General features: G+C 33.0%; 1 protein-coding gene across 1 annotated transcript; it reads right to left on the bottom strand.

Moving 5' to 3' along the window:
• Positions 1 to 6,959: 6,959 nt before the first annotated feature.
• Positions 6,960 to 10,657, bottom strand: LOC133331095 (uncharacterized). Its single transcript, XM_061539505.1, has 5 exons — positions 10,570 to 10,657; positions 10,348 to 10,440; positions 7,398 to 7,436; positions 7,207 to 7,236; positions 6,960 to 7,109 (listed from the first exon to the last, which is right to left on the bottom strand). The coding sequence occupies exons 1-5, from the start codon at positions 10,624 to 10,626 to the stop codon at positions 6,960 to 6,962; spliced, it is 369 nt and encodes a 122-aa protein (XP_061395489.1). The 5' UTR covers positions 10,627 to 10,657.
• Between the last annotated feature and the right edge of the window lie 10,183 nt (positions 10,658 to 20,840).

The following is a 20,840-nucleotide window of genomic DNA, read 5'->3' as shown; positions in this document are numbered from 1 at the left end:
GAAAATAGATTCAGATTATTTTCGTCCGATTTTAGGTAAATAGTGCACCAAAGTCCCTATGTACCCTTCGATTTGCACGAAATTTGGCATAGCGCTTTAAATAAAGTCTAGAACGATGTCTGCCAAGTTTCGTAAAAATCGGTTCAGATTTAGGTATAGCTCCCGTATATATTTTAGTCCGATTTAATGTATATTGTGCACCGAAGACCCTATATATCTTTTGATTTGCACGAAATTTGGCATGACGTACTGAATTAGGTGCATGATGATGTGTGCCAAGTTTCGAGAAAATCGGTTCAGATTTAGATATAGCTACCATATATATTTTCGTTCGATTTTAGGTAAATAGTGCACCAAAGTGCCTATACACCCTTCGATTTGCACGATATTTGGGACAGCGTAATGAATTAGGTCTAGAATGATGTGCGTTAAGTTTCCTGAAATCGGTTCAGATTTAGATATAGCTTCTATATCTGACCAAATGAAAAATTTAGTATCGGTTGCAGTATGACATATTTATGGATCCAATTTCATTTTACTGGTCCTTTAAATATGCGACGGTCGGTGTGATCCAATTTGGATGAAATTTGGCACATGTCACTTATTTGGCCCAAGGACGAACCCTATTGAAATTGGAGAAAATCGGTTCAGATTTAGATATAGCTCCCACTGTGCGTGGGACAGAATTGTCCCAAATTCCTTCAAAAAGGCGACGTCTTTTCGGATACAATTGTAGAATATACCCAAAGTGGTGAAGGGTGTCATATAGTCGGCCCAGTCCGACTTTACTACTTTCCTTACTGTTTTTTTTTTTTTTGGAATATTTACTATTTTGTTTTTTTTTATTTGTCCACTAGTTGTTACTTTTTTTTGGTGTTGCTTAGCTGTTGTTGATAAGCAACAAATTGCTTACAAATTACAAACAAATATTTGGAAGTTCAATAAACAAATGGTGAATAACAACAAAAGCAAATAAACACACAATGAAATGGAAAACCATTTTCCCAACACAAAAAAAAATCGTAAACCTGCTAGACGGACATAACGTGACTCAGAAACAAAAAAAAAACAAAAAATTTCGAGGAATTTAACAAAAACAACAAGAAAAATAAATTTTATGACTAAGAACATTTTCTTTCCTTAAGTGCACTTAGCCTTGAAACTATTGTTAAAGTAAACAGAAATAAAGAAGGAAAACTTACCGTTGAATTTTTCACCTTGTCAATTGCCGTTGACTTGATGGGTATGGAGGCCAAGGAACCGCACAGAACTTCAAATATTAACCAATCTTCTTCGGTGTTGCCGTTGTTGTCGTTTGAGGACATTGTCAAGAATTTAGATTTTAAAATAAAAAAATAACATTTTTAAAAATTGTGTGTTTTAATTTATTCAATGTTTTTTCAATAAATGCCAATGACTGAATCAATTGTTTATAGAATTTTACGTATGTTGAGGAACCAATTCCTTTCATTTTGAAGTATGTAAATAACAGTGGGGTGTTACCAAGGATATTTGTTGTTACTCAACAGGCGTCTGGAGTTAATGTATTCTTCATGTGTTGGTAATTGTATTTTTTCTATTGATCCATCGAAGGCCTTATATGCGAAGAGGATCTAATCTAATCTAATACTTCTGAAAGTAATTGTATATTTTTGTTAAAAGAAGTAAAAACATTGTTAAGTTCGAGCGGGCCTACATTTTTGTATCCTCCAACATGTAGTGTGCATTAAATTTGCTTAAATCGTCGGGACCTTTATATGGACACTATGTAACTTTAAATTTTCTGTTAGGTTATTTATGCACTGAGAAATAAACCAACAAGTTACAGACACTCAGATTAAAAAAAGCCGAAGAACTTCAGCATAAATAACACGAGTTTATGGTCTGGGTGTGGATAATTCAGTATGGAGATGAAAGTCCTTGGCGAATATATGAAGAACGCAATAGGAAGGTCAAATCTTGGATTTATCGTGTGGTGATACTTTTTGGATAACTCTAGAGTTCACGAAGAAAAGGTCTAATATTGGCCTTGTTTCTGCTTATTCCAAATTATTTTTGATGGGACATAATAATAATAAAAAAAATTGTCTAAATGAGTAGTTTTTTCGCTTTTATTTACACATTACTTACTTATATTTTTGAACAATACAAAAAACAACAACTTTCCTAGTGATAAAAGTAAATTTCGCTAGAAAAAAAATTAATTCAATTTATTGTGTTCAAAGCAAAATCGGACAAAGCAAAGTATCAACGTTAAAAAATGCAAAAAATCGAGAAATTAATATTTAGTTGCATGTAAACGCTTCGGTATTGATTTGACCAAATTCTGGCATACCTCCGGCTCTATGGAGTTCCACGATTCCAGTAAATCCTCCTTAAGCTGTACTAAGGAGTTAAATTTTTTTCATACACTCTCCTAGCTAATTCTTCCCAAAGATGCTCAATTACGTTAAAGTCTGGGCTCTGTGCAGGTGTTTGTATAAGTTTGGGGCAGTTATGGATCAACCAAAGCTTTGCAACACCTGATGTGTGCTTGGGATCGTTGTCTTGATAAAAGGCAAAATTGTTCGCGATTCCCAATTTGTCTGCGCTTTGCTTTACATTTTGTTTAAAATGTTGATGTAGACAATTTTGTCCATCTTACCATCAATAAAATGCAAATTGCCTACTCTCGCACTCAACATGCAGCCCTCCTCCGTGCTTAACAGTGGCTTTTGTATTCTTATGATTAAATTCAGCATTTGGCGTGCAAATTAAATTTGCTTTCGTCAGTAAACAAAACCTTAATATAGTGAAAACTATCAATAGAAATGTATTTTAAGATGATGATCATTAAATTACCTGCTTTCAAAAATCTTCTGGTTTTAGTAAATACTCCTTGGCATATTTTATTCTACTGTTTCTATTTTTAAGGCTTATAAATGGTTTTTTTCTTGCAACTCTCACATAATAATCATATTTATGTAATGTATTGCGAATAGTATTTAGGCACACATCTTTTCCAGTGCGAGTTTTAACATTTATTTTAAATTCTTTTGCGGTTTTAAATGAATATTGTTTTATTTCTTGTAATATCGACCGTTCTTCTCGCTCATTTAATATCTGGCCTTGACCTTCTCCGCTTTTATTGGTCAATCTGAGCTCATCACGGAACCTCTTTATAATATCGTGGACAGTAGATTTACTCATTTCTACCAATTCGGCAGTTTCTCTTACTATTTTACCTTCATAATTCAATTTATCTATTAATTGCCTGATTTCCACACTGGATTGTTTCCCTTTTGGAGCCATATAAATTTATTTTTATTTAGTATTACCACTTACTTGATCTAATTACAATATACGAATGAATATGACAAACAAAATACCGATTTGAAGTTAATATTTGCATAATAAAGGGACTTTTAACATTGATACTTCGCTTTGTCCGATTTTCCGTTGAACACAATAAATTGAGTTAATTATGTTTTTCTGACGAAATTTACTGTTATCACTAGGAAAGTTGTTGTTTTTTGTATTGTTCAGAAATATGCGTATCTAATGTGTAAATAAAAGCGAAAAAAAAACTACACATTTAGACAATTTTTTTAATGTATAGCATTATTATATCTGACAACCACTTGTCCGATTATTCGATGGAGCCACTGTATCTGCAATAAAATCGTAAGAGGAATATTTTTGTAAAACTTTTACTTCTTATATCTCGAGTCCTTGTGCGTTTTTTATCCTTATATTCTTGAAAGTTAAACCAAATGCCACAATACGAAATTTCCCAGAGACCTTGATTAAAAAAAATAAGGCCCACCAGAGTCGTAGATTCTTCAAAAATATTTTTTGATCTTCTTTTAAAGGTGTGGATTTTTTAGTATTTTTTTTAAGGCCCATCAAAGCTATGGATTTGGAATAAAGAATAGTTTTTTTTTTAGTATCTAACAATGACACGTATTTTTCTGGAATATTTTTTCAGGGGCCAACAAAGATATGCATTTTTTTAACCGTATTTGTTCAAAGCCTGTCGTGATATTTGGATTATAAATATGGTCGAATGAGCGTTTAGAAAAAAACAGACAAAAATAAAGATGTTGGCGCTCGAAGGAATATTTTTTAAGTCCATGCATATTCTGATTCTCGCATTTTTTTTTAATCAACGACTATTTTTGTCCTGAAAAATATTTTTTTAATCCTACACAACTACCACGGAACTCTAAGTGCTGCGGTTGTTTATTCCGAGCCTGTTAATAATTCGTGATATTTTGGACCCTATTGCCCGATTAGAGGCCAACAGCATCTCTTCCTTACACTGGCATATTTTTCGAATATTATAAATATTCAGTAAAGCTCTTCTAATTACTTGTTCAGATTCCCTTCACCGTGGGTGTTGTTGTGATGTTCGGCTTATAATTGTGGCCTCGATATGGTTTCCAGTTTTCGGTCCACTTCATTTCAAAATTATTATCTGATCATCACCGAAAATTATAGGCGTTGTCCTTGACCACATAACTGGAACCTCATGAAAAATTTCAAAGCTTTCAGCGATATATTTCCGCCGTCTAGTGTGGTAATGGGTTACTATATAATATATGAATACGTAAGGACCTGGAAATATTTAAGTGTAACTCCCGCATTCAAGAACATGCGACAATATAATTAGTATCAATTTAAAGGTGGACCACTCATTTTTGATACACCATAAACTTCTCGGGTCTATGTCCTTCAGGTGTAAATATATATAGCTATAGAATAAAAATTTTGTAATTTTTCACACAAAAGTCAGGGTCCATTTAACCCGCTAAATATATACCGATATTTATCAAAACTAACACGCTTATTCTTTGACCCGACCCCCTTCTCCATGAAAAATTTCGTGATGTTCGGGCCATAATTGCGGCCTCTGGAGCGACCAGAAAAACCGACAAAATTAAGTATTTGGTCTATTTCATCACCTAAATATTAACCGATCTTTACCAAAACCAACAGTGGTCTTCATTGGCAAGAACCCACCCTACATGCAAAATTTCGTGAAGATTGGTCCATAACTGTGGCCTGTATCGTGTTTACAAATTAGAATGGACAGACAGACGGACGGGCGGACACACATGTCTAGATTGACTCAGCTAGTCGATATATGATGATCGGTATACTTAAAGGTGGGTCTAGAACCAATATTTCGCGGCGTTACAAACTCTTGGGGCTGCACAACGCTATAATACCCTGACAACATAGTTGTCATAGTTCACAATTGTCATAAAAAAATATTTTTTAAATCCACGCCTATTTTAGTGATCGAACTAATATTCCTAAAAAAAATCAGACGCATTAGGGCCCAGGAAAAAAATGCATTTTTTTAAAAACACTACTGAAGTTGTAGACGAGGCACGGTCATACTGTTGGGTTTATTGCTTTAACTAGCAATACCAACAACAACGTTATGTGCATTCGTCACAAAGTGACGACACAACAGCAGTGGGAAATGTATAAAAGAGGTAGTTGTCTGTAAATGCCTTGTTGCCCACGAAGTCAGGCGCAAACGAACCGAACTTCTCATTGGGGTCGTATCGCTGGTAACGTAAGAACTTCGAATTGTCACAAGAGACATTTGGGTTTGAAAGGTTTTTTGTAAAGAATCTATAAATAGCTTCTGGGGAGAATATCCACACAAAAAAAATTATGAGGATCAGTGGCGAGATCCGAAACTATATATCTTCCCTGCCTTACCCCTCGGCGGACAATGCCATACATTCCACAATAATAAATAGTTGTTTTTTTATAAAAACAACAAACTGGGATTAAGCCTGACTATTTTGCAAAAACAAAATACAAATGGTATCCCAAATAACCCGCCAAACACTACTTTTTTTTAAAAAAAAATAATTTTTAAAATACAGCTGCATTATGGTCCTAAGTTTATTAAATCCAAATCCCTGTACCACAGTGTAGTGAAGGGTATAATTATTTTTCCAGAATCAGGCTCTATTTTTAGGTCAGAATGGATTTTCAGGCGTGGATTTTTAAAGAATATTTTTTTAGGTCCAGAACCAGGCGTGGATTTTTAAAGAATTTTTTTAGGTCCAGAACCAGGCGTGGATTTTTAAAGAATTTTTTTAGGTCCAGAACCAGGCGTGGATTTTCAAAGAATATTTTTTTCTAGGTCCAGAACCAGGCGTGGATTTTTAAAAAATATTTTTTTCTATGTCCAGAATTAGGCGTGGATCTTTAAATAATTTTTTTCTAGGTCCAGAATCAGGCGTGGATTTTAAAGATTTTTTTTTTAGGTCCTGAATCAGGCTTGGATTTTTAAAGATTTTTTTAGGTCCAGAATCAGGCGTGGATTTTTAAAGAATATTTTTTTTTCTAGGTCCAGAATCAGGCGTGGATTTTTAAAGAATATTTTTTTTTCTAGGTCCAGAATTAGGCGTGGATCTTTAAATAATTTTTTTCTAGGTCCAGAATCAGGCGTGGATTTTTAAAGAATATTTTTTTTCTAGGTCCAGAATCAGGCGTGGATTTTTAAATAATATTTTTTTTCTAGGTCCAGAACCAGGCGTGGATTTTCAAAGAATATTTTTTTCTAGGTCCAGAATTTAAAGAATTTGTTTTTCTAGGTCCAGAATCAGGCGTGGATCTTTAAAGAATATTTTTTTTCTAGGTCCAGAATCAGGCGTGGATTTTTAAAGAATATGTTAAAGAATATGTGTCCATATCAAAGTAATAAAAAGTTTTTGTTTTTTTTTTTATTTTTTTCTTTATTATAAAAAAAAAATATTAAAAAACATGTCGAGCTGTTTTTTTTCCAATTGCATAAAAAATAAAAAAACATAATTGAAAAAAAAACTATTTTCTACTAAATTAAACTATTTTATTCAGAGAGAAAGAAAAAAACATTTATTTATAAAAAATAATCAACTATAAACAAAATGTTTTCCCCACACTCCCCTCAATTAGCCTCTTGATGTGCCAATTTACTTGGTCTTGGGACCGTTCTTCTTGGGCTTGACTTCGGTGTTGGCGTGTTGGGTTTGTTCAACCAAGTTGTTGAAGTTCTTTTGCAATTCAGCGAGACCAGATTGGACATTTTCTTGGACCTTGGCGAAACCTTCCTTGACGTCATCCTAATGTGTCAGAGAGACAAAGAGAGAGAAATAAAAAGAGAACAATAAATATAAATCAAATCAGGGATGCGGAATTTGATGAAATTACAAGAGTTACCGGGCGGATGCCGTATTTCTTCAAGTTTTCCTATAAAATAAAGAAAAACAAGATAGAAATACGTTAGTAAAATTGTTTATTTACTTTTTTTCAAGGGGAGAAGGGGGGGATATATAGCGATAGATAAAATAATAATAATTGAGAAATAATACAAGAAAATATTGAATAACAATTGTAAATATTTTACTTACTTCGGTGAAAGCATCAGTCAAGTTCTTTTGGAGGGAGTTCTAAAAGGGGAGAGAGAGAGGAAGTTTATTAATAAAAAATCAATACATGATTTAATTTTTTGGATGTCAAATTGAGAATATCAAGGCCTGGGATCGAAAAGGGATTAAAGAAAATTTTTTTTCAGGGACCCGAGACAGACTAGGAGTTTTCAAAGAATAGTTTTTTGGAAGACCTGAGACATGTGGTAATTTTGAAGAATATTTTCTTAGGGATCTGAGACAGGAGGACATTTTTAAGGAATATTGTTTCGGGGTCCATTGAGGCTTGAATTTTTAAATAATATTTTTAAGGGTCCACTAGAGGCTTGGAGTTTTTAAAGACCTTTTTTCGGGGTTCTTTTGGATAAACTTTTTTTCAGGGGCGAGATTTTGTAAGGCATATTTTTTCAGATTACTTTAGAGGTTTTATAAAGAATATTTTTGCAGGGTCCTTTAGAGGTGTGGATTTTGTAAAGACATATTTTTGAAGACACTTAGAGGCTTGGATTTTTTAAATAATATTTTTTCAGGGACTAATAGAGCGAGGATTTTTTAAAAAAATATTTTTTTCAGGGACTAATAGAGGCGAGCATTTTTTTAAGAAAATTTTTTTAGGGTCCACTATAGGCGTAATTTTTTTAGAGAACATATTTTTCAGGGAGCATTAAAGAAGTGGATTTTTTAAAGAACATCATGGTCTATTAAGGGCATGATTTTTTCGGTCAATCACAAGTCGTGGATTTTTTAAAGAATATTTTTTCAGGGTCAATCACAAGGCGTGGATTTTTTAAAGAATATTTTTTCAGGGTCTACCACAAGCCTGGATTTTTTAAAGAATACTTTTTCGGAGTCCTTTAGAGGCGAGGCTGTAATTTTTTAAAGAATATTTTTTCAGGGTCTACCACAAGCCTGGATTTTTTAAAGAATACTTTTTCGGAGTCCTTTAGAGGCGAGGCTGTAATTTTTTAAACAAAATTTTTTTCAGGGTCTACCACATGCCTGGATTTTTTAAAGAATATTTTTTCAGGGTCTAAGCAAGGCGTGGATTTTTTAAAGAATATATTTTCGAGGGTCTATCTACCACAGGCGTGGATTTTTTAAAGAATATTTTTTCAGGGTCTATCTACCACAGGCGTGGATTTTTTAAAGAATATTTTTTCAGGGTCTATCTACCACAGGCGTGGATTTTTTAAAGAATATTTTTTTCAGGGTCTATTAGAGGCGCGGATTTCTTAAAGAATATTTTTTCAGGGTCTATTAGAGGTGTGGATTTCTTAAAGAATATTTTTTTCAGGGTCTATTAGAGGCGTGGTTTCTTAAAAAATATTTTTTTCAGGATCTATTAGAGGCGTGGATTTCTTAAAAAATATTTTTTCAGGGTCTATTAGTGGCGTGGATTTCTTAAAGAATATTTTTTCAGGGTCTATTAGTGGCGTGGATTTCTTAAAGAATATTTTATCAGGGTCTATTAGTGGCGTGGATTTCTTAAAGAATATTTTTTCAGGGTCTATTAGTGGCGTGGATTTTACATTTTTTTCAGTATTGTTTTAAAGTCCTTTGGAGGCGTGGATTTTTGAAATTTTTTTTCAGAATGGTCTTAGGGTCCTTTGGAGGCGTGGATTTTTTAAAATTGTTTTCCAGAATGGTTTTAGGGTCCTTTGGAGGCGTGGATTTTTAAAATTGTTTTCCAGAATGGTTTTAGGGTCCTTTGGAGGCGTGGATTTTTAAAATTGTTTTCCAGAATGGTTCTTTGGAGGCGTGGATTTTTAAAATTGTTTTCCAGAATGGTTCTTTGGAGGCGTGGATTTTTAAAATTTTTTCAAGCCCCTTTGGAGGAGTGGGTGTTGGAGTCGGTCATTTTTAAAAATATTTTTTCAGGACCTTAAAAATGTTCTTAAGAATGTTTTTTTCTGAGAGGCGTGGACTTCTTAAAGAATATTTTTTAGAGACCACTTAAGGCTTGGAGTTCTTGAAGAATTTTTTTCAGAGACCACTGGAGGTGTGGAGTTTTTTCAGAGACCGCTGGTGGCGTGGACTTCTTAAATAATATTTTTTTAGAGACCACTGGAGGCTTGGAGTTCATAGAGAATTTTTTTCCACTGGAGACGTGGAGTTCTTAGGGATATTTTTTCAGAATGGTTTTAGGGTCCTTTGGAGGCGTGGATTTTAAAAAAAATATTTTCAGGCCCCTTTGGTAGCGTGGGTGTTGGAGGCGGGCATTTTTAAAAATATTTTTTCAGGACCTTAAGAATGTTCTTAAGAATGTTTTTTCTGAGAGGCGTGGACTTCTTAACGAATATTTTTAGAGACCACTGAAGGCTTGCAGTTTTTGAAGAATTTTTTTCAGAGACCACTGGAGGCGTGAAGTTTTTTCAGAGACCGCTGGTGACGTGGACTTCTTAAATAATATTTTTTCAGAGACCACTGGAGTCTTGGAGTTCTTAGAGAATTTTATTTCCACTGGAGACGTGGAGTTCTTAGGGATATTTTTGCAGAATGGTTTTAGGGTCCTTTGGAGGCGTGGATTTTTAATTTTTTTTTCAGTATGTTTTTAGGGTCCTTTGGAGGCGTGGATTTTGAAAAAATATTTTTCAGGCCCCATTGGAGACGTGGGTGTTTTTAAAAATATTATTTTCAGGACTTTAAGAATGTTCTTTCTGTGAGGCGTAGAATTCTTAACGAATATTTTTAGAGACCACTGAAGGCTTGGAGTTCTTGAAGAGACCACTGGACGCGTGGAGTTCATAAAGAAAATTTTTTGTAGCGGTTCATTAGAATCGTTGATGTTTTGAAAAATAATTTTTAAGGGGGACATTGGATGTTTGGTCCGTCTTCTTTTTATTTTTAACTTATTTTACTTATATCCTTGCCATCCTTAATCTTTCTTCTCTATTTACCACCTAATATTTTTTTATTCTCTTTACAAACTTACCCAGAATTCGGGCTTGGTGAAAGCTTCGAAGATGTTGGCGGGGAGAGCGGGTTCAGTGCCGGTGCTGCGTGGCAAACGGGCCATCTCAGCTTGCTGTAAATGTAAATTAAATTACAAATTATTCACATTGCGAACACTTTTTTATTTTTGCTATTTTTTATTATTTTAATCCTTGCAGGACTCTATTATTTAATTCACTTTATTCACATCCGCAAAACATACCTGCATATAGCAGAAGATAGCAACAGCTACGAAAACGTATTTGAAGGCACCGGCCATTTTTTGTGTTTGTTTAGTGTTTAGTGAAGGTCTGAAGAATTGACTCTGATCGAATTCAAACTTTGAGATGGTTTTATATTCAAATTTTGTTAAAGAAACCCAAAATTAAAATGCAGATGTTAGGCTACAAGTAAGGTCTTATCTATAGTTTTTCATTTTTTAAATTTTTGTGTGTGTATGCGTGTGCCGTGAAACCCGAAACCTTCCAATTGATAACTTCTTTGAACTGTGAATATTATTTTTGGGGTGATAATCTGAGAATATGTTTCAGTCTTATGTTCAATACAAAACTAAATTGTCACAACAATTACGATATTGTTGCTGTTGTTTTTTATTTCACTCTGCCTCTAATATTGAATATTCTAAGCGTTTTGATTTAAGTAAATATTTTATTTGCTTTCACAAAAAAAAAATCTATCTACTAATGATTATTTATTTTGGTTAAATTTGTTTAATGCATGTACACATGCATTCGAAATTACTTACTTAAGGATGGGTGCTTCCATGGGGCCTTCTAAAAATTAGAACAAATGGAAATTATTTAATTATTTGTGTTCAAATTGTTTTTAAATTTTTTTTTAATAAATATGCACATTATTAGCAATACATAGGCATTAGCAATTATTTATGTATGTGTGTCTTTATAAAATTAAAACAAATGAAATCATTATTTTTTCAATATTGTAATTAAATTATATTTGGAATTTCTTGTATATATTTAAAAATAGTTCTACGCATAAAGTTCATTCACTTAGCTGACCTTGAATTTGATTTTTATCAACAGTAAATGGAGAATATTTAATACTGCGTATATGGACTTTAATAATAATCTCGGATTAGTCAATGTGGAACTTTTAGTGGGTTCTTATCAACGAGTTTCGTAGTAGTCTCAAATATTCCATCAATACTAATTTTAGTTTATTTCAATTTGGACAATTGAAAGATCTGTTGTTAGATGTTTGGAACAACAAATTCAAGAAAATTATTAATCGTACGATATTCTATATAAAAAAAACATTATTTCGCTAATATTGTTCATATTTAATAAAGTGATCAGATAGAACATTTTGAAAAAAAAAAACACTTTTTTTAGAAAAAGGCAATTGAAATAAATAAGAATGAGTTCTACTCAATAAAAATTAAATTATTTAAAATATTCCACGCCTATACTCTATATATAGTGGTCCTTAAATAAAATATTTAAAAAATCCACGCATTTAGGTGGTCCTTGAAAAACATATTTATACAAATCCAAGCCTAAAGAAGGTACTTGAAAAAAGTAATAAAAAAACCACTCGTGTAGGTGGTCCTTGAAAAAAAAAACTCGTCTATAACAGATTCTAAAAAAACATTTTCATAAAATTCACGCCCATAGCTGCTACTTGAAAAACAAATTATTAAAAATTGAAGCTTGAAACAGGTCTTTCGATATATGATTAAAAAAAACAACGTTTCCTTGAATAAAAATCCACTCCAATAGCTGGGCCTTGAAAAAATATCTAAGCAAATAGCTTGAACTAGGAATAGGGCTTAAAAAATCCTCGCCGATAGCTTGGTCCTTGGATATATAATTAAAAAAAATGTATTCAAAAAAATTATGCTCATAGCTAGTCCTTTCAAAAAAAAAAAAAAAAAAAAAATTAATAAATAAATAAAATAAAAACCACGAAAATCTAACTTTGCGTTATTTGCACCCTCTTGACACCCGACTAAAGGTCAACAAATATTACTAATATTTAGTAGACGAGGGCTGTACTTGTCCAGATTCTCTTTACCGTGGGTTATGTTGTGATGTTGGGCTTTAAATTGTGGCCTATAGATCGACTCACAAAAAAAAAAAAAAAAACATTAAGGAAAGTAGTAAAGTCGGACTGGGCCGACTATATCATACCCTTCACCACTTTGGGTATATTGTACATATGTATCCTAACAATTGCATGTCTATGTTCCCTTTTTCTCCAACCTATCCTAACTTTAATTTCATTCGAGCAGATTTAGAGCTGCCTGCGTAACATGTGAAAAATTTATGGAAAATGGTTTATAGCAAAATTTATACACGCTATTCGGTACGCCGCGTTGTTAAACCGATTTTCACAAAAATTAACATACATCTCTCTAGACTTAATTCAGTACGCTATGCCAAATTTTGTGCACATCGAAGGATATATATAAGGACTTTGGTGCACCATTTACATAAAATCGGACGAAAATATATATGGGAGATATGTCGAAATCTAAACCGATTTTCCGATTTCGGATCACCACTCATCATTCTAGACTCAATTCAGTACGCTATGCCAAATTTCGTGCAAATCGAAGGATATAAAGGGACTTTGGTGCACTACTTACCTAAAATCGGATGAAAATTTATATGAGAGCTATATCTAAATCTCAACCGATTTTCGTGATATAAAGGAACTTTGGTGCACTACTTATCTAAAATCGGACGAAAATGTATATGAGAGCTATATCTAAATCTCAACCGATTTTCACGAAATTTAATACACATCGTTCTAGACTTAATTCAGTACGCTATGCCAAATTTCGTGCAAATCGAATTATATATAAAGACTTTGGTACACCATTTACCTTAAATCGGACGAAAATATATGGGAGCTATATCTAAATCTGAGTGACCTATGCCAAATTTCATCCAATTTGGATTATAAATGCGGCCTGTACTTTGTTTACAATTTAACATCGACAGACAGACGGACGGACGGACATGCATAAATCGACTCAGAAAGTGATTCTGTGCATATTCTTTATATTACAAACATATGCACAAAGACATAATACCCTGTACCACAGAGTGGTGGTAATGTACCTCTAGTGTGGTAATGGTTTACTAAATAATATCTGAATACGTAAGCACCTGTAAATATTTAAGTGTAACTTCCACATCCGAGTACATACGACAATATAATTGGTATCAACTTAAAGATCAACCACACATCTTGGATATACTGTCAACTTTTCGAGTCTCTTCTTTGAATCTGACCTCCTTATTGCTATTTGCATCGCATATATTGGTTCCTAGATCAATATTAATGTACCATAAAGTTTTCAAAGTCAGAAAAATGGGGTTTCGCGATATTTTTTTGAATAATTTGTTTGGCAGATTTTGGTTTTAATACTTTTTAAGGTCCTGTCCTCGCGATATATTTTGGAAAACCTCATTTTTATTATTCTAACCCTTTTTTGGGATGTTTTGAAGCCTCGACGACTATATTTAATACTCTCATTTTGAGATTAGGACGAGAAATTACCAAATATTAAATGAAATATTGCTGGAGAATGTAATGAACGTAAATGTGAGAAAATATTCACGAAAAAATACCGTGGTTTATTGGAATCGTCGCCAAATCGCTTTTAGTATGTGGTTACCCGCAATGGTAACTATAAAAAGACAAAGCGTATGTTATATAACGATTTTTTCAAAAATAATAATGAAAAGCAAAATACTTTTTTGTGATAATCATTTTTGGGTTGGTATAGATTTTGATCGATATCTTCTAGACCAATAGGTCTTTCGCAGTGATTCTTGTAGAAATAAGATCTAAATATGTCCACAAACATATCCCATCATACATAATTCATTTCACATCTATAGTATGCTGGCTTTAGGCTTAATATTGGAATTTTGTCAAATTTGTATTGAGGCAAAATACTTATTACACTCACTGTATATAGTTCCCAAATTGTAGAATAATGGAGGGCCTGCTCTCTGGCGGCTATTCCTAAATATGGACCCATATTAATAATTCTTTATAAGGAGTTTTTTATTCTACCAGAATTTAAACTATAAAATTAAAGCCAACGTGATTGTAAAACGTTGGCTTTAATCATGTTAAGTTCGACAGTGAAAAAACCGGTCGAACTTTACCATTCGGTTAAAAAATATTTGGTAACCAATCGAAACTCAGAACACCAAATTAAAGCCAATTCCTAAAATATTTAGGGGTAACGTTATATGAGGACAAGAAATTTAATATACTCTCCACATTTTGGTGGTGATGACATATATACAGCCTTAGGCTATTGTGACAGTTTGTGGGGGATGTACCAGAGACGAGGGATCTATATAGCCGATAATTGCTCTTAATATAAATATTAATTATAAATATTAATGTCTTACATGTTTAGACCACACAGGAGATACCAGAAAGAGTGATTCGATGAGTTCCATCTTCGGACTTGATCTAGATTTCTTAATAGTATTATCACGTGTAATGTTTGGGTGAAAGTTTGATATTTCATTCGCTTCATAATAGATTTCAAAATGTTTGGTTAAAATATTGGGCTTCTAAAGATGCGTATAATTCGGATGCCATGTTTAGCATGATATTATCATATTACCCCCATCTTCGACCTTGATTTAAGTGTAGAAGAAATGTGCAAAGTTTGGATGAAATCGGTTACTCCTTTTCATAAGGCTGACAGTATACACAATTTTTTAAAGGCACCCGACTACAGTGTTTCTTTAACAAATTTAAAAATGCCGCTTATAGTTTGTACTTGAACATATAATGTTAAAAAAAATTCACTTTTGGTCTTTAAAAAAATATTTTTGAAATATTCACATTTATTTTTCCAATGTACAAATTTCTTATTCCGGAAATGCGTACAAATTTCTGGTTTAAGACGATCCTTTTTATACGATTTATATTATCCTCATATAACGGAATTTTCCAAATTAAAATGTTTCGGACCTATGCCATTTTGTGTACTCAGAAACTTATATTTAGTTTAGTACAGCTTCCATATTTATTTCTAAATCTTCTAAATCGTAATGAATGGAATAAAATTCTCGAACTGAAGTTGGACAAACACAGTGTTCATTTAAACTTTTTGATAATACAACGATTTATGATCACATAAAAATTCCAATCTTTTATAATGTATGCCTTTCTTTAAGCTCAAATTTCATCACCCCGATTTTTACCACAAACATTACAATAATGCTTACGATAACCTTTTTCTTATGTTTAAAAATAAATCTTGTTTGAGAACATAAAATAATCTGAGGTGATAATTTCCTCCTCCACAAGCAATGCAAATAATATTTTCTATTTTTCGTTTCAAAATTATGTATGATTTTTTTTAACAAATAATCTCAATTTGAACATTGAACTTTTCAACCTAAACAAGGCTATTTTCTTATCTGTGAAATTAACACGAGTGAGAAACTTTTTTTTCTTTTTTTTTTGGGTGGAATAAAAATATTATTTAATATTTTCTAATTTTGGCTGTTATGAAATTTTACAAACAAAAAAGAAAAAAATCCCAAAATTGTACAATACAATTTTAATTAAATCAAAATATTGCAAATTTTTTTATTCATCAACTGATAAGGAACTACTACTACTACTGTAGCAGAGAATCTGCAAAAAATACAAGGCCAGTTTATGATCTATGGGTCACATTCAAATTGATAATATTTTTTCCGGTTTCATACCATGATTTGTATTAGGATGCCTTCAAATTTTATCAAAAATGTTCAAACATTATTAAAATAAAATACACTTTTTAACCGAATAATTTGCAAAAAAAAAAATCCATCGCATAATTATAAAGATTTATCCCGAAAAAACCATTTACATAAATAAAACTGCAGGAATATCTAAAAAATATAGGACATCATACCCTTCTGATGTACCCATGACTACATTGTGTATTTTATATAACCCTCAATTAAGTCAATTTTCCCGACATACTTCTTAATATTTTCTTTAACAGATACGTCAGGTTTTTTTTTCACGGTGTAATTTACAAGAGCAAAATTCATTCTATTTCTTTGTTTTTCTAATTTCCAATAATTTCCACTGATAATGCAATTTGCGTTGTTAAAAAATAATAAAGAGTGAAAAAACTCTGAAATAGAATCGGTCGAACCGACATGTTTCTACCCCTTACATTAATTTCAAAATAGTCTTTGGAAAAATACAAAATATTACGAATATTTATAGCCAATCTAATCTTTATCAATTGAACCATGCCCATCGGTATATCCTCAACCTAAACGCTAATGTTTTGAAAAAATGTGCCGCATGGAAATATCTCCTTTAGGCCCGTTTGGCGTCTGTCCACGAAGGAAGTAACCGATATTGATCCATACTTTGCACTTCGTAATATTCCTTCCAAAACTATTTTCTATTCGAAGCTGGATGTTATTGGTCCAGTCTTTTCAGGAATCCACCAAATAAAAAAGGGTCCATATTGTGGTGAAAATAAATAATATTTATCAAACGGAGTGTCCCATATGATCCAAACAACATAATATTTAAACCAGTAAGGAGAGTAGTAAAGTCGGACTGGGCCGACTATATGATACACTTCACCACATTGGGTATATTCTACATGTGTATCCTAACAGACGTCGCGTTTTTGTTATATATCTATATCTGAAACGATTTCAGGGAAACTTGACTGAGACAAATTTGTATTACTTCAGTACATTGCATCAATCGGCCTAGCTATGGATTTTTTTCACGAAGCTTAGCAACATCATTCTAGACTTAATTCAGTACCCTATGCCAAAATTCATGCAAATGAATCGGGCACCATTTACCTAAAATCGGGAGCTATATAGAAATCTGAACCGATTATCATGAAACATAGCACACATTATTATAGCCGCAATTTAGTACGCTATGTCAAATTTCGTGCAAATCGAAAGATATATAGGGTCTTTGGTGCACCAATTACCTTAAATCGGATTAAAATATATATGGGAGCTATATCTATATCTAAATCGATTTTCACGAAACTTTGCACACATCATTCTAGACTTAATTCAGTACGCTATGCCAAAATTCGTGCAAAACAAAAGATTTCGAAGGACTTTAGTGGACTATTTACCAAAAATTGGGCGAAACTATATAGGGGAGTTATATCTAAATCTGAACCGATTTTCACGAAACTTAACACACATCATTCTAGACTTAGTTCAGTACGCTATGCCAAATTTCGTGCAAATCGAAAAATATATAGGGTCTTTGGTGCACAATTTACCTTAAATCGGACGAATATATATATATATATATATATATGGGAGCTATATCTAAATCTGAACTGATTTTTTCCAATTTCAATATGGTTCGTCCTAGGGTCAAACAAATGAGCTGTGCCAAATTTCATCCAATTCGGATCATAAATGCGACCTGTACTTTGTTTACAATTTAACGTGGACGAACGGACATGCATAAATCGACTCAGAAAGTGATTCTATGCATATTCTCGAAAGGAACCATGGGTCTATCTCGATTATTTTTGCCTGTTACAAACATATGGACAAAGACATAATACCCTGTACCACAGTGTGGTGAAGGGTATAAAAAAACACTTTAATCGTGTTCGAAATATGGGGTACATCGGAACACATATTCTGCTACCTCCTTCATAAATGGATATAAATTTGAAAATCGTATATTAAGTCTGTAGATTGTAAAATTTATATGAAACATAAGTTTAATTCGAGGATGAAGATGTCAAAACTGTGAAAAATTTAAAATATATTATAAATCCGATTTAATTTAAACATTGGTAATTTGTCTCTCACATATACCCCGACTACCACAATTCTGTACAAATTGCTGAGGTTTATTGGCAAAAGATCCACAAAAATTGTTAAGTTCGCCGGGTCGAAGAATTCATATCATCCATGCGGTGGGCATTTTAAATATCTAAATTTTATTGGACTATGTCACCGATCTTTTTGAAAATGTTCTTCCATGAATATCCTATGGAGACGGATCCATTACAAAACATATACCTATATTGACGATTTTCTACCAAGAGCCATTTTATTATTTGAAAGTCCGAAATCTATACTTATGGCCCTCTACCTGCGTTTCTATATTTAAAATTCTCTGTGAACATTTTTTACCCAAAAATAACTCTTTTTCTATTGGGATTGAAAAATAAATGAAGGGAAAGATTTGGAAGATATTTTTAGTGAGAATAAGTTTTTACACAAAACGTCACTATTTTTAAGCCTTGGAAACTAAATTATAACCAAAACCATATAACAACTTCGCACAGTGATCGAAATCGCCGGATTAGCGGCGCGAAAATCAATAAATCAATGTAAAAATTCAGATTTTTTCCCTTAACATCGATTGCGGACACTTTCCTGACACCGATTTCGATTTCATATTCGGTCCACTAATTTCCACAGGTATAGGCTGAATGTGTGCAAAATTTTAGCAACATATCTCAATTTATTTAAAAATTATTAATTTAGTGGCACAAAATCGGTTATTTCGACCACTGTGTGTCGTTAAGTTCTGCCGGGCCGAATATTTAGTTAAAGGTAGCTCATGCTCTGAGGAAATTAAATACCAAATTACAGACACTCAAGTTAGAATAATGAGCTACAAACTTCAATTTACCGAAAATAAAATATTGTGGAGCAGTATGGGGAATTGAAAATTATCTCAGGAGAATTTTTTTTATACACTAGTAACCTGGAATTCCACATTACATCCACTTCGTTGGGAAAATGTGGTTAAAATCTGCAAAGTACAGTATATGGGTTGAGATATATATATATATATATATATATAAAGATATTATATTGAGATATTATATATATCAAAATATGAACAAATCGACAAACTTCGGCAACAATACTTCTCACCCTCCAGGAATGCGGAATATCAAATTTCAGTCAATTCTGTAGAAAGAGGCCTTTGAAATACCTAAAATGGACGGTACCGTTATTTGAGGCCAATATCAAAACATGACCCGATATATACTTTTTGCACTACCAAACATCCTTGCTATGTCCGTGATATATTTCCGAGACCTATCGTAAATATTAACATCTCTATCATGATTTCAACAATCATACGAAAATTGGTAAATCGATATAGAATTTAATTCTAGACGATCGTATGGTACCCTAGACAACTTCCACTGTACTACAGCTAAATTTCGAACCTGGGCATAATTTTTCGATATTTACATTGGCTGGTGTGCTAATAACAATACCCTACGCAATTACCACGGGACTCAAGTTTTCTGCTGATGTTTATTTCGAGCCTGGGCAATATTTCGTGATATTGGCATCCTCTTGCCCGATTCGAGGTCAACAGCACCTCTTCTTTACACTGACATATTTTCTGAATATTACAAGTATTCAGTAAAGCTCATCCAATTACTAGTCCAGATTCCCTTCACCGAGGGTTGTGTTGTGATGTTCGGCTTATAATTGTAGCCTATAGATCGACTTAAAAAAACACACACACATACACAAAGTTTTCGGTCCTCTTCATTCCAAAATTATTATCTGATCATTACCGAAATTTATAGGCGTTGTCCTTGACCATAACTGGAACCTCATGGAAAATGTCAATGCGATCAGCGCTATATTTCCGCCTCCAGTGGGGTAATGGTTTACTAAACAATATCTGAACACGTAAGAACCTGTATATATTTAAATGTAACTCCTACATCCGAGTACATACGACAATATAATTGGTATCAATTTGAAGGTAAACAACTCCTCTTGGATATACTATTAACTTCCGGTCTATGTCCTTCCGGAGTAAATATATGCGCCATAGAATCAAAATTTTGTAATTTTTCACACAAAAATCAGGGTCCATTTGACCCGTTAAATGTTGACCGATCTTTATCGAAACAGGTATGCTAAATATTTGGCCCGGTCCCCTTCTCCAAGTACATCCATGAACATCTCGCAATGTTCGGGCTATAATTGCGGCCTCTGGAGCGACCAGAAAGCCAAAACAAAAACAATGGGAGTCTTCATTGTCCAAAAGCCATACTAAATTTCGTGATGATAGGTTCATAACTGTGGCCTGTATCTTGTTTACTACTTATAATGGACAGACGGACGGGCACACCTATCTAGATCGACTCAGCTAGTCTATGTCCTTCAGGAGTAAATATATACGCCATAGAATAAAAATTTTGTTATTTTTCACACAAAAGTCAGGCGGACGGACACGTATGTCTAGATCGATTCAGCTAGTCGAGATATACGATAGGTATATTTAAAGGTGGGTCTAGGACAAACTCTTTGGGCTGCTGGGTATAAAAACAAAATTTTTTTGTAAATTCGACATCTTGCTTTTATGATTCCTGCCTACAGAAGATCTCGATTTTTTTGATCCATACATTGTAATGTCATAATTTTGACCTTAGGAGCGACCATTTCATTTCCCAAAAATCACCGAGAACTATAGATG

The sequence above is a fragment of the Musca vetustissima genome, unplaced genomic scaffold (genome assembly GCF_032173495.1).
Source record: "Musca vetustissima isolate MV318-11 ecotype Yass unplaced genomic scaffold, APGP_CSIRO_Mvet_v1 utg19508, whole genome shotgun sequence".
NCBI lineage: Eukaryota > Metazoa > Arthropoda > Insecta > Diptera > Muscidae > Musca > Musca vetustissima.
This window is presented reverse-complemented; position numbering and strand designations above follow the sequence as displayed.

Bases quoted from the DNA above. Each gene is read 5' to 3' on its own strand.
- LOC133331095 (XM_061539505.1), bottom strand. From the start codon at position 10,626: ATGGCCGGTGCCTTCAAATACGTTTTCGTAGCTGTTGCTATCTTCTGC. The intron at 7,237-7,397 runs GTAAGTAAAATA...TTTATTTTATAG, and splicing joins TGACTGATGCTTTCACCGAA to GAAAACTTGAAGAAATACGG. The intron at 7,110-7,206 runs GTAACTCTTGTA...CTGACACATTAG, and splicing joins AGAAATACGGCATCCGCCCG to GATGACGTCAAGGAAGGTTT.